Genomic DNA, 13,158 nt, shown 5'->3' with positions numbered 1-13,158 from the left:
AGGAGGCAGCTGCAGAGCAGGAGAAGTTTCGTTTCCTCTATCCCAAGCGTAAATTGAGTGCTTTCTTGGATCACTCTGACTTCAGAGAATCAATCCAGAAACACGACGCTCATCCAGAAAGGCGTTTCTCTAAACGTTCTAAGGATACACGTTTTCCTTTCCCCCCTGATGTGGTCAAGCGCTGGACCCAGTGTCCAAAAGTAGACCCCCCGATTTCCAAACTTGCAGCTAGATCCATAGTTGCAGTGGAGGATGGCGCTTCACTTAAGGATGCCAATGACAGGCAGATGGACCTTTGGTTAAAATCTGTCTATGAAGCTATCGGCGCGTCGTTTGCTCCAGCATTCGCAGCCGTATGGGCACTCCAAGCTATTTCAGCTGGTTTAGCAAAAGTGGATGCTATCATACATCCAGCGGTGCCGCAAGTGGCGTCCCTTACCTCGCAGATGTCTGCGTTTGCGTCTTACGCTATCAATGCGGTCCTAGAATCTACCAGCCGCACCTCAATGGCGTCCGCCAATTCGGTAGTTTTGCGCAGAGCCTTGTGGTTAAAGGACTGGAAAGCAGATGCTGGTTCCAAAAAATGTTTAACCAGCCTGCCTTTATCTAGAGATAGACTGTTTGGCGAGCCATTGGCTGACATCATTAAACAGTCCAAGGGTAAAGACTCTTCCTTACCCCAGCCCAGATCAAGCAAACCTCAGCAGAAAAAATGGCAGCAGAAGTTTCAGTCCTTTCGAGGTTCGGGCAAGACACAATTCTCCTCGTCCAAAGGGACTCAGAGGACGCAAAGAGTCTCAGATTCCTGGCGGGCTCACGCACGCCCCAAGAAAGCAAATGGAGGAACCGCTTCCAAAGCGGCTACCTCATGACTTCCAGCCCCCCCCCCTCCGCATCTCCGGTCGGGGGCAGGCTCTCCCGCTTTTCCGACATTTGGATGTCACAGGTCAAAGACCGGTGGGTGACAAACATTTTGTCTCGCGGGTACAGAATCGAGTTCAGTTCTCGTCCTCCAGCTCGGTTCTTCAGAACCTCCCCACATCCAGACCGAGCAGATGCCCTGCTGCAGGCGGTGGACTCCCTAAGAGCGGAAGGAGTAGTGGTTCCTGTACCGCCTCAGGAACAAGGGCGGGGGTTTTACTCCAATCTCTTTGTGGTTCCAAAAAAGGACGGCTCGTTCCGTCCTGTTCTGGATCTAAAGCTGCTCAACAAACATGTGCACGCCAGACGGTTCCGGATGGAAACCCTCCGCTCTGTCGTTGCCTCAATGTCTCAAGGAGACTTCCTTGCCTCAATAGACATCAAAGATGCTTATCTCCACGTGCCAATTGCTACAGAACATCAACGTTTTCTACGTTTTGTGATAGGAAACGACCATCTTCAGTTCGTAGCTCTGCCATTCGGTCTGGCGACAGCCCCCCGGGTCTTCACCAAGGTCATGGCGGCGGTGGTAGCAGTCTTCCACTCTCAGGGACACTCGGTGATCCCTTACCTAGACGATCTACTTGTCAAGGCACCCTCTCAAGAGGCATGCCAACTCAGTTTACATGCTACGCTGGAGACTCTACAGACGTTCGGATGGATCATCAACTTTCCAAAGTCGAATCTGTCACCGACACAATCACTAACGTATCTTGGCATGGAGTTCCATACTCGAGCAGCGAGAGTGAAGCTTCCGCTGAACAAGCAGCGGTCCCTACAGACAGGGGTGCAATCCCTCCTTCAAGGCCAGTCGCACCCCTTACGGCGCCTCATGCACTTCCTCGGGAAGATGGTGGCAGCCATGGAAGCAGTTCCCTTTGCGCAGTTTCATCTGCGCCCACTTCAATGGGACATTCTCCGCCAATGGGACGGGAAGTCAACGTCCCTGGACAGGAAAGTCTCTCTTTCCCAGACGGCCAAGGACTCTCTACAATGGTGGCTCCTTCCCACCTCATTGTCTCAGGGAAGATCCTTCCTGCCCCCATCCTGGGCAGTGGTCACGACAGATGCGAGTCTGTCAGGGTGGGGAGCAGTGTTTCTCCACCACAGGGCCCAGGGGACGTGGACTCCGCAGGAGTCCACCCTTCAGATCAATGTTCTGGAAATCAGGGCAGTGTATCTTGCCCTACTGGCCTTCCAACAGTGGCTGGAAGGAAAGCAGATCCGAATCCAGTCGGACAACTCCACAGCGGTGGCATACATCAACCACCAAGGAGGGACGCGCAGTCGGCAAGCATTCCAAGAAGTCCGGCGCATTCTAATGTGGGTGGAGGACACAGCATCCACCATATCCGCGGTTCACATCCCAGGCGTAGAAAATTGGGAAGCAGACTTCCTCAGTCGCCAGGGCATGGACGCAGGGGAATGGTCCCTTCACCCGGACGTGTTTCAGGAAATCTGTCACCGATGGGGAGTGCCGGACGTCGACCTAATGGCGTCCCGGCACAACAACAAGGTCCCGGCATTCATGGCGAGGTCGCGCGATCAAAGAGCTCTGGCGGCAGACGCATTGGTTCAAGATTGGTCGCAGTTCCGGCTCCCATACGTCTTCCCACCTCTGGCACTCTTGCCCAGAGTGTTACGCAAGATCAGATCCGATTGCAGCCGCGTCATACTCGTCGCCCCAGACTGGCCGAGGAGATCGTGGTATCCGGATCTGTGGCATCTCACGGTCGGTCGACCGTGGTCACTGCCAGACCGACCAGACTTACTGTCCCAAGGGCCGTTTTTCCATCAGAATTCTGCGGCCCTGAACCTGACTGTGTGGCCATTGAGTCCTGGATCCTAGCGTCCGCAGGATTATCTCAAGGAGTCGTAGCCACAATGAGACAAGCTAGGAAGTCAACGTCTGCTAAGATCTACCACAGAACGTGGAAGATTTTCTTATCCTGGTGCTCTGCACAGAGAGTATCCCCTTGGCCATTTGCATTGCCCACCTTTCTTTCCTTCCTGCAATCGGGGTTGGAAAAGGGCTTGTCGCTCAGCTCCCTTAAAGGGCAAGTCTCAGCACTATCTGTGTTTTTTCAGAAGCGTCTAGCACGTCTTCCTAAGGTGCGCACGTTCCTACAGGGGGTCTGTCATATTGTGCCCCCGTACAAGCGGCCGTTAGATCCATGGGATCTGAACAGAGTACTAGTTGCTCTGCAAAAGCCGCCCTTCGAGCCTCTAAAGGACGTTTCCCTTTCTCGCCTGTCACAGAAAGTGGCGTTTCTTGTTGCGATCACATCGCTTCGGCGAGTGTCTGAGCTGGCAGCGCTGTCATCCAAGGCTCCCTTCCTGGTGTTCCACCAGGACAAGGTAGTGCTGCGCCCCATTCCGGAGTTTCTCCCTAAGGTCGTATCCTCGTTTCATCTTAATCAGGATATATCTTTGCCTTCCTTTTGTCCTCAGCCGGTTCACCGGTATGAGAAAGACTTACGTTTGCTAGATCTGGTGAGAGCACTCAGAATCTATATTTCTCGCACGGCGCCTATCCGCCGTTCAGATGCACTTTTTGTCCTTGTCGCTGGCCAGCGCAAGGGGTCGCAGGCTTCTAAAGCCACCCTGGCTCGATGGATCAAAGAACCAATTCTAGAGGCCTACCGTTCTGCTGGGCTTCCGGTTCCTTCAGGGCTGAAAGCCCACTCAACCAGAGCTGTGGGTGCGTCCTGGGCTTTGCGACACCAGGCTACGGCTCAACAGGTGTGCCAGGCAGCTACCTGGTCGAGTCTGCACACTTTCACCAAACATTATCAGGTGCATACCTATGCTTCGGCGGATGCCAGCTTAGGTAGAAGAGTCCTGCAGGCGGCAGTGACATCCCCGTAGGGGAGGGCTGTTTTGCAGCTCTAACATGAGGTATCTCTTTACCCACCCAGGGACAGCTTTTGGACGTACCAATCGTCTGGGTCTCCCAATAGAGCGCTGAAGAAGAAGGGAATTTTGTTACTTACCGTAAATTCCTTTTCTTCTAGCTCTTATTGGGAGACCCAGCACCCGCCCTGTTGTCCTTCGGGATTTTATTTTGTTGTTTGCGGGTACACATGTTGTTCATGTTGAACGGTTTTTCAGTTCTCCGACGTTATTCGGAGTTAATTTGTTTAAACCAGTTATTGGCTTCCTCCTTCTTGCTTTGGCACTAAAACTGGAGAACCCGTGATACCACGGGGGGGGTATAGCCAGAGGGGGAGGGGCCTTGCACTTTTTGGTGTAGTGCTTTGTGTGGCCTCCGGAGGGCAGTAGCTATACCCAATCGTCTGGGTCTCCCAATAAGAGCTAGAAGAAAAGGAATTTACGGTAAGTAACAAAATTCCCTTCTTTTTTTTTAAACATTAAATTTTTATTAGAACATAAAATCATATTACAACATATTTGTTTGAACAGTGATAATACTTCTCATCCCACCAAGTCATTTGGAAAGGAAGGGGGAGGGGTGATGACATCAGATTGTACCCGTGTGTTACCCGTAATGTTACATTTCCCACTAAAGAGTTGCAGTTTTTTTGCTTTGTGCAAAATTCTTGAATCCCATGTACTATTTTAAGTAGTTTGGGTCAAAAGAAGGGAATTTTGTTTACTTACCGTAAATTCCTTTTCTTCTAGCTCTAATTGGGAGACCCAGACAATTGGGTGTATAGGCTATGCCTCCGGAGGCCGCACAAAGTATTACACTCAAAAGTGTTAAGCCCCTCCCCTTCTGCCTATACACCCCCCGTGCTCCCACGGGCTCCTCAGTTTTGGTGCAAAAGCAAGAAGGAGGAAAAAGAATTATAAACTGGTTTAAAGTAACTTCAATCCGAAGGAATATCGGAGAACTGAAACCATTCAACATGAACACATGTGTACACAAAAAAAACAGGGGCGGGTGCTGGGTCTCCCAATTAGAGCTAGAAGAAAAGGAATTTACGGTAAGTTAACAAAATTCCCTTCTTCTTTGTCGCTCTATTGGGAGACCCAGACAATTGGGACGTCCAAAAGCAGTCCCTGGGTGGGTAAAATAATACCTCGTAAGAGAGCCGTAAAACGGCCTCTTCCTACAGGTGGCCAACCGCCACCTGAAGGACTCGCCTACCTAGGCTGGCATCCGCCGAAGCATAGGTATGCACCTGATAGTGCTTCGTGAAAATGTGCAGGCTCGACCAGGTAGCCGCCTGACACACCTGCTGAGCCGTAGCCTGCTGCCGCAAAGCCCAGGACGCGCCCACGGCTCTGGTAGAATGGGCCTTCAGCCCTGAGGGCACCGGAAGCCCAGCCGAACGGTAAGCTTTGATAATTGGCTCCTTTATCCACCGAGCCAGGGTTGATTTGGAAGCCTGTGACCCTTTACGCTGGCCAGCGACAAGGACAAAGCGTGCATCCGAGCGGCGCAGGGGCGCCGTACGAGAAATGTAGAGTCTGAGTGCTCTCACCAGATCTAACAAGTACAAATCCTTTTCCCATTGGTGAACTGGATGAGGACAAAAAGAAGGTAAGGAGATATCCTGATTGAGATGAAAGGGGGATACCACCTTAGGGAGAAATTCCAGAACCGGACGCAAAACCACCTTGTCTTGGTGAAAAACCAGGAAAGGGGTTTTGCATGACAGCGCTGCTAGCTCAGACACTCTCCGAAGTGAAGTGACTGCTACTAGAAAAACCACTTTCCGCGAAAGGCGTGAGAGAGAAATATCCCTCATTGGCTCGAATGGTGGTTTCTGAAGAACCATCAGCACCCTGTTCAGATCCCAGGGTTCTAACGGCCGCTTGTAAGGAGGGACGATGTGACAAACCCCCTGCAGGAACGTGCGTACCTGTGGAAGTCTGGCTAGGCGCTTCTGGAAAAAAACACAGAGAGCGCTGAGACTTGTCCCTTAAGGGAGCCGAGCGAAAAACCCTTTTCCAGTCCAGATTGAAGGAAGGACAGAAAAGTGGGCAAGGCAAAAGGCCAGGGAGAAATACCCTGAGCAGAGCACCACGACAGAAAAATTTTCCACGTCCTGTGGTAGATCCTGGCGGACGTTGGTTTCCTGGCCTGTCTCATAGTGGCAATGACGTCTTGAGATAACCCTGAAGACGCTAGGATCCAGGACTCAATGGCCACACAGTCAGGTTGAGAGCCGCAGAATTCAGCTGGAAAAACGGCCCTTGAGATAGCAAGTCTGGTCGGTCTGGTAGTGCCCACGGTTGGCCGCCCGTGAGATGCCACAGATCCGGGTACCACGACCGCCTCGGCCAGTCTGGAGCGACGAGGATGACGCGGTGGCAGTCGGCCCTGATCTTGCGTAACACTCTGGGCAACAGTGCCAGCGGAGGAAACACATAAGGGAGCTGAAACTGCGACCAATCCTGAACTAAGGCGTCTGCCGCCAGAGCTCTGGGATCTTGAGACCGTGCCATGAACACCGGTACCTTGTTGTTGTGCCGGGACGCCATGAGGTCGACGTCCGGCACCCCCCAGCGGCAACAGACCTCCTGAAACACGTCCGGGTGAAGGGACCATTCCCCTGCGTCCATGCCCTGGCGACTGAGATAATCTGCTTCCCAGTTTTCCACGCCTGGAATGTGAACTGCAGAGATGGTGGAGGCCGTGGCTTCCACCCACAGCAGAATCCGCCGGACTTCCTGGAAGGCTTGCCGACTGCGTGTGCCGCCTTGGTGGTTGATGTATGCCACCGCTATGGAATTGTCTGACTGAATTCTGATCTGCTTGCCTTCCAGCCACTGCTGGAACGCTTTCAGGGCAAGATACACTGCCCTTATTTCCAGAACATTGATCTGAAGCGAGGACTCTTGCTGGGTCCACGTACCCTGAGCCCTGTGGTGGAGAAAAACCGCTCCCCACCCTGATAGACTCGCGTCCGTCGTGACCACCTCCCAGGATGGTGGTAGGAAGGATTTCCCTTTCGATAATGAAGTGGGAAGAAGCCACCACCGAAGGGAAGCTTTTGGTCGCCTGCGAGAGGGAGACGGTCCTGTCGAGGGACATCGGCTTCCTGCCTTATTTGCGTAGGATGTCCCATTGAAGAGGACGCAGGTGAAACTGCGCGAAAGGAACTGCCTCCATTGCTGCCACCATCTTCCCCAGGAAGTGCACGAGGCGCCTCAAGGTGTGTGACCGACCTTGAAGGAGAGATTGTACCCCTGTCTGTAGTGACCGCTGCTTGATCAGCGGAAGCTTCACTATCGCTGAGAGGGTATGAAACTCCATGCCAAGGTATGTCACCGATTGGGCCGGTGTCAGATTTGACTTTGGAAAATTGATGATCCACTCGAAACTCTGGAAAGTCTCCAGGGTAGCGTCGAGGCTGTGTTGGCATGCCTCTAGAGAGGGTGCCTTGATCAACAGATCGTCCAAGTACGGGATCACTGAGTGACCCTGAGCGTGGAGGACCGCTACTACAGTAGCCATAACCTTGGTGAAAACCCGTGGGGCTGTTGCCAGGCCGAACGGCAGTGCCACGAACTGCAGGTGTTCGTTTACTATGGCGAAGCGCAAGAAGCGCTGGTGCTCTGGAGCAATCGGTACGTGGAGATAAGCATCTTTGATATCGATCGATGCAAGGAAATCTCCCTGGGACATTGAGACGATGACGGAGCGGAGGGATTTCATCCGGAACCGCCTGGTCTTTACGTGTTTGTTGAGAAGTTTCAGGTCCAGGACAGGTCGGAAAGACCCGTCCTTCTTTGGGACCACAAACAAGTTGGAGTAAAAAACCGTGGCCCTGTTGCTGAAGAGGAACAGGGACCACCACTCCTTCTGCCTTCAGAATGCCCAGCGCCTGCAGAAGAGCCTCGGCTCGCTCGGGAGGCGGGGATGACCTGAAGAATCGAGTTGGGGGACGAGAGGTGAACTCTATCTTGTAACCGTGAGACAGAATGTCTCTCACCCCACGGTCTTTTACCCGTGGTAGCCAGGTGTCGCAAAAGCGGGAGAGCCTGCCACCGACCGAGGATGCGGAGTGAGGATGCCGAAAGTCATGAGGAAGCCGCTTTGGTAGCGGCACCTCCGGTGGTCTGTTTAGGACGTGACTTAGACCGCCATGCATCAGAGTTACTTTGATCCTTCTGAGGCCTTTTGGACGAGGAGAATTGGGACCTGCCCGCGCCCTGAAAAGGACCGAAACCTCGACTGCCCCTTCCTCTGTTGGGGTATGTTCGGTTTGGGCTGGGGTAAGGATGTATCCTTTCCCTTGGATTGTTTGATGATTTCATCCAAACGCTCGCCAAACAATCGTTCGCCAGAAATTGGCAAACTGGTTAAGCGCTTTTTGGAAACAGAATCTGCCTTCCATTCCCGTAGCCACAAGGCCCTGCGGAGTACCACCGAATTGGCGGCTGCAACCGCCGTACGGCTCGCAGAGTCCAGGACAGCATTAATAGCGTAAGACGCAAATGCCGACGTCTGAGTGGTTATGGACGCCACCTGTGGCGCGGACGTGCGTGTGGCTGCGTCAATTTGCGCTTGACCTGCTGAGATAGCTTGTAGCGCCCATACGGCTGCGAATGCTGGGGCAAAAGAAGCGCCGATAGCTTCATAGATGGATTTCAACCAGAGCTTCATCTGTCTGTCAGTGGCATCTTTGAGTGAAGCCCCATCTTCCACTGCAAGTATGGATCTAGCCGCCAGTCTAGAGATTGGATGATCCACTTTGGGACACTGAGTCCAACCCTTGACCACGTCAGGGGGAAAGGGTAACGTGTGTCCTTAAGGCGCTTAGAAAAACGCTTATCTGGACAATCATGGTGATTCTGGACTGCCTCTCTGAAGTCAGAGTGGTCCAGAAACATACTCGGTGTACGCTTGGGAAACCTGAAACGGAATTTCTCCTGCTGGGAAACCGACTCCTCCGCCGGAGGAGCTGAGGGAGAAATATCCAACATACGATTGATGGACGCAATAAGATCGTTCACTATTGCGTCCCCGTCAGGAGTATCAAGATTGAGAGCGGCCTCAGGATCAGAATCCTGATCAGCTACTTCCGCGTCATCAACCAGAGATTCCCCTCGCTGAGACCCTGAACAATATGATGATGTCGAGGGAAAATCTAAGCGAGCTCGCTTAGTCGGTCTGGGGCTGGGGTCTGTGTCAGAACCCTCAGCCTGGGATCCATGAGACACCCCAGGAGGACATTGTTGGTCCAGCTGAGGTGGGCCAGGGAACAAAGATTCAACAGAGTCCCTGTGCTGAGATACCGGCCTGGACTGCAAGGCTTCTAGTATCTTAGACATAGTCTCAGAGAGTTTTGCAAACTCCAAACCTGTCACATGAACAGTGTTAGCAGGTGGCTCCCCCTGGGCCCCCCCTAGCAGAGGCTCTGGCTGAGCAAGTGCCACAGGGGCCAAACAGTGCAGACAATGAGGGTCAGTGGAACCTGCCGGTAGCGGGTTCGTATCTGTGGCGCAGGCAACATAAGAAGCCTGTGTTTTGGCACCCCTGCCTTTTGTGGGCGCCATGCTATTATCTTCCCTGAGCAACACAATAGGGTATATAGCCAGAAATCAACTGTGCACCATACAGTGTAAAACATATATACCATAAACATATAATGTTACACTATTGCACAATGGGGCTAGCACCACAGGTGCTGCTGACCACCCGCTTAAAGCGGTTGTGAGGCCACCAGAGTCCCTGCCTGGGTCTCCCAGATTTTGTCCCCCTCTGCAGCGTCCGAGGAGCTGACAGGAATGGCTGCCGGCGTCCTGAGGAGAGGAGGGAGCCGTGGGCGTGACCCAGAAAGAGCGGGAACTGGTGCCTGCACTGTGCACAGTGAGGGGAGTGGAGTATGCAAAGCATGCTCCAGCCCTCAGTGCTGCTCGTTCTGTGCAGCGTCCCGCCCCTCCCCTGCCTGTCAGGGCTGTGGGCGGGAGAAAAGGAAACTAGGCCGCAAAAAGCCGGGGACTCTAGTAATAAACGCGGCCGCCGTAAAAGCGCGGCCGCGTGGAAGTCCCCGGCGCACTACAAGTCCCAGCCGCGCCGCAGTGTTTCCATGGCAGCGGCGGTCAGTGCGGCAGTCCCTATACATAAACACACTCAGCAACGCTGAGTGTGTAATGGCACATATTAACCCGGTCAGCGCCGCGGTCCCCGGTGCACTAGCACACCCAGCAAGGCTGGAGTGTTGCTGTGCGCGGTCCCCACGGGGACACAGAGTACCTCCAAGTAGCAGGGCCCTGTCCCTGAACGATACCCGGCTCCTATCCAGCAGTCTCCACAGGAGTTGTGGATGAAGCACAGTCTCAGTGCCTGGAGACCGATAGGATCCCACTTCCACCAGAGCCCTGAGGGGGATGGGGAAGGAAAACAGCATGTGGGCTCCAGCCTCCGTACCCGCAATGGATACCTCAACCTTACAACACCGCCGACAAGAGTGGGGTGAGAAGGGAGCATGCTGGGGGCCCTATATGGGCCCACTTTTCTTCCATCCGACATGGTCAGCAGCTGCTGCTGACCAATCTGTGGAGCTGTGCGTGCGTGTCTGACCTCCTTCGCACAAAGCAAAAAACTGAGGAGCCCGTGGGAGCACGGGGGGTGTATAGGCAGAAGGGGAGGGGCTTAACACTTTTGAGTGTAATACTTTGTGCGGCCTCCGGAGGCATAGCCTATACACCCAATTGTCTGGGTCTCCCAATAGAGCGACAAAGAAATGTCAGATAAAAAAAAGATGAAAAGGGGCGTACAATATACACAAATGATGAATTGGACCATCCATTTGTCAGAAACCACGTTGGGAAACCGGCAGCAGACTATTATGAACGATCAGCTGATCACCCGGCTGCCGGGCGATCAGCTGAGCGCTCTCAAAAGCCGGGCGATCAGCTGAGCGCATTCAAAAGCCGGCTGCCGGGCGATCAGCTGAGCGCTCTCAAAAGCCGGCTGCCGGGCGATCAGCTGAGCGCTCTCAAAAGCCGGCTGCCGGGCGATCAGCTGAGCGCTCTCAAAAGCCGGCTGCCGGGCGATCAGCTGAGCGCTCTCAAAAGCCGGGCGATCAGCTGAGCGCTCTCAAAAGCCGGGCGATCAGCTGAGCGCTCTCAAAAGCCGGGCGATCAGCTGAGCGCTCTCAAAAGCCGGGCGATCAGCTGAGCGCTCTCAAAAGCCGGGCGATCAGCTGAGCGCTCTCAAAAGCCGGGCGATCAGCTGAGCGCTCTCAAAAGCCGGGCGATCAGCTGAGCGCTCTCAAAAGCCGGGCGATCAGCTGAGCGCTCTCAAAAGCCGGGCGATCAGCTGAGCGCTCTCAAAAGCCGGGCGATCAGCTGAGCGCTCTCAAAAGCCGGGCGATCAGCTGAGCGCTCTCAAAAGCCGGGCGATCAGCTGAGCGCTCTCAAAAGCCGGCTGCTGGGCGATCAGCTGAGCGCTCTCAAAAGCTGGCTGCCGGGCGATCAGCTGAGCGCTCTCAAAAGCCGGCTGCTGGGCGATCAGCTGAGCGCTCTCAAAAGCTGGCTGCCGGGCGATCAGCTGAGCGCTCTCAAAAGCCGGCTGCCGGGCGATCAGCTGATCGTTTGGCCATCGAGAGACAAAACAAAGTTTCTGTGATTAAAAAAAAAAAAAGATGAGCATGTGCAGTGAAAAATAAAGGATTCCGCCGCTCAATAAACGTTATATGCTGCGTTCCTTTTGCCCGGCGGAAGCAACGCAGCGTCACCCAGCGGAAGCAACACAGGTCCATCAGTCGCAATCCGTCGTCCATACAAGTCTATGGGAAGCAGCGGAATCAGTTAACGGATTCCGCTCTTTTACAAAACGGTGGATTGTGACTGAAGGAAAACAACGCAAGTGTGAAACTAGGCTACGAAGCTGAAGACGTGGGCCCAGATCACAGCCCCTCACTAATGGCAATGATCAGTCTGTACCATTTATAGTGCGCAGGACCGGGCAGGCTCTACTCTGTCCAGCCTGAGACCCGCGGATGGCAGACCACTGCTCATCCTACAAGAGATAATCGGATCCTGGCAAAAATCTTTCACTGTTACTCACATTTCATCTCAAACCGAGGCCCAACCTCAGACAACTCAATATTGCGGTGATCGGTCTTCTTGTAGACGTGGTGCCTGCAGGAAGAAGCAGCGGTTATTTTGGAGGACCCCGGCACAGCGGGTGCTGATCACCCAGCCCTGGTCCACAGCACGTACCGGAAGGAAATGTAGTCCTCTTGATTTGCAAAAGTTATCACTCGCCTGCTGTCATCCTTGGGCACAGGGAATAAATACTTCATGATATTGGAAACCTGGAGGCAGGAAAGGAAAGGTTTAGAAAAGTAACGACTGATGTATATGGTGGTCCAGGAAGCCGGTCTCACCCGCTGTCCAAGCCGCGAGGTGAAGTTGTGGAAGACGAGGTGTGGGTGCGCCTCCGACATCGTGCCCAGGTCCGGAATATCGTGCCTCATTACCACGTTACAGAGGGTGAAATATGCGGTCGGCCCAAACGGAAGATGGCAGACGATCAGCCCGTCTAAAGAACAGGAAATGATGTGTGAGTTACTGTGCCCGATACACACAGGTGCAGCAGAGATCCAGATACTTAAAGGGAACTCGTCATCTGATTCACGCTGCTCGGGTCCTGGGCAGGGCGTCTGGCAGCATTATAAGACTTCACGTGAAAGGGCCGACCACAGACTGACCAAACCGGGGCTGATCCGTGACGGCTTCTCTCAGTCCACGACTGACTGATCTCTCCATATACAGACACACGACCCAACAGCCAATAGGATCAGAGGCACAGAGAAGCCACCGGGAACGTGCCTCAGAGTAGTCACCCGAGACGCACGGTCCCCGCCCTGCTCTGCAATGTACCAAACTGTATTTGTGATCTGATCAGCGAGTACAATCTAATCATACATAGTTTTGGGGTCTGCTTTGTTTTTGTTAGCGGCTTTCACACTACGTTTTTTTAACATGCGTCCTGAACGGTTTTTAACGCAAAAACGGATCCAGTGCAAATGCGTTTTCTTCGGCGCTCTATTGGGAGACCCAGACGATTGGGTGTATAGCTACTGCCTCCGGAGGCCACACAAAGCATTACACTAAAAAGTGTAAGGCCCCTCCCCTTCTGGCTATACACCCCCCGTGGGATCACGGGATGCTCAGTTTTCAAGCTTTGTGTGCGAAGGAAGTCATACATCCACGCATAGCTCCACTGTTTGTAGTCAGCAGCAGCTGCTGACTCTTTCGGATGGAAGAAAAGAGGGCCCATATAGGGCCCCCAGCATGCTCCCTTCTCAC

The 13,158-nt window shown here is 53.6% G+C and overlaps 1 protein-coding gene across 2 annotated transcripts in view; it reads right to left on the bottom strand.

Annotated features, from left to right (window-relative positions):
• LOC142259765 (U3 small nucleolar ribonucleoprotein IMP4-like) overlaps window positions 1-13,158 on the bottom strand; it is a 33,374-nt gene that overhangs the window by 3,154 nt on the left and 17,062 nt on the right. The window contains exons 6-8 of one of the 2 annotated variants that reach the window (XM_075331876.1): window positions 12,234-12,388; window positions 12,067-12,161; window positions 11,912-11,985 (exon numbers count right to left, since the gene is read on the bottom strand). In XM_075331876.1, the coding sequence (XP_075187991.1) occupies window positions 11,912-11,985; window positions 12,067-12,161; window positions 12,234-12,388 (324 nt within the window). Of the gene's footprint in view, window positions 1-11,911; window positions 11,986-12,066; window positions 12,389-13,158 lie in introns of both variants that reach the window. The other variant, XM_075331875.1, reaches the window with a different exon arrangement.

Source organism: Anomaloglossus baeobatrachus, assembly GCF_048569485.1.
Source record: "Anomaloglossus baeobatrachus isolate aAnoBae1 chromosome 9 unlocalized genomic scaffold, aAnoBae1.hap1 SUPER_9_unloc_3, whole genome shotgun sequence".
NCBI classification, from domain to species: Eukaryota; Metazoa; Chordata; class Amphibia; order Anura; family Aromobatidae; genus Anomaloglossus; species Anomaloglossus baeobatrachus.
This window is presented reverse-complemented; position numbering and strand designations above follow the sequence as displayed.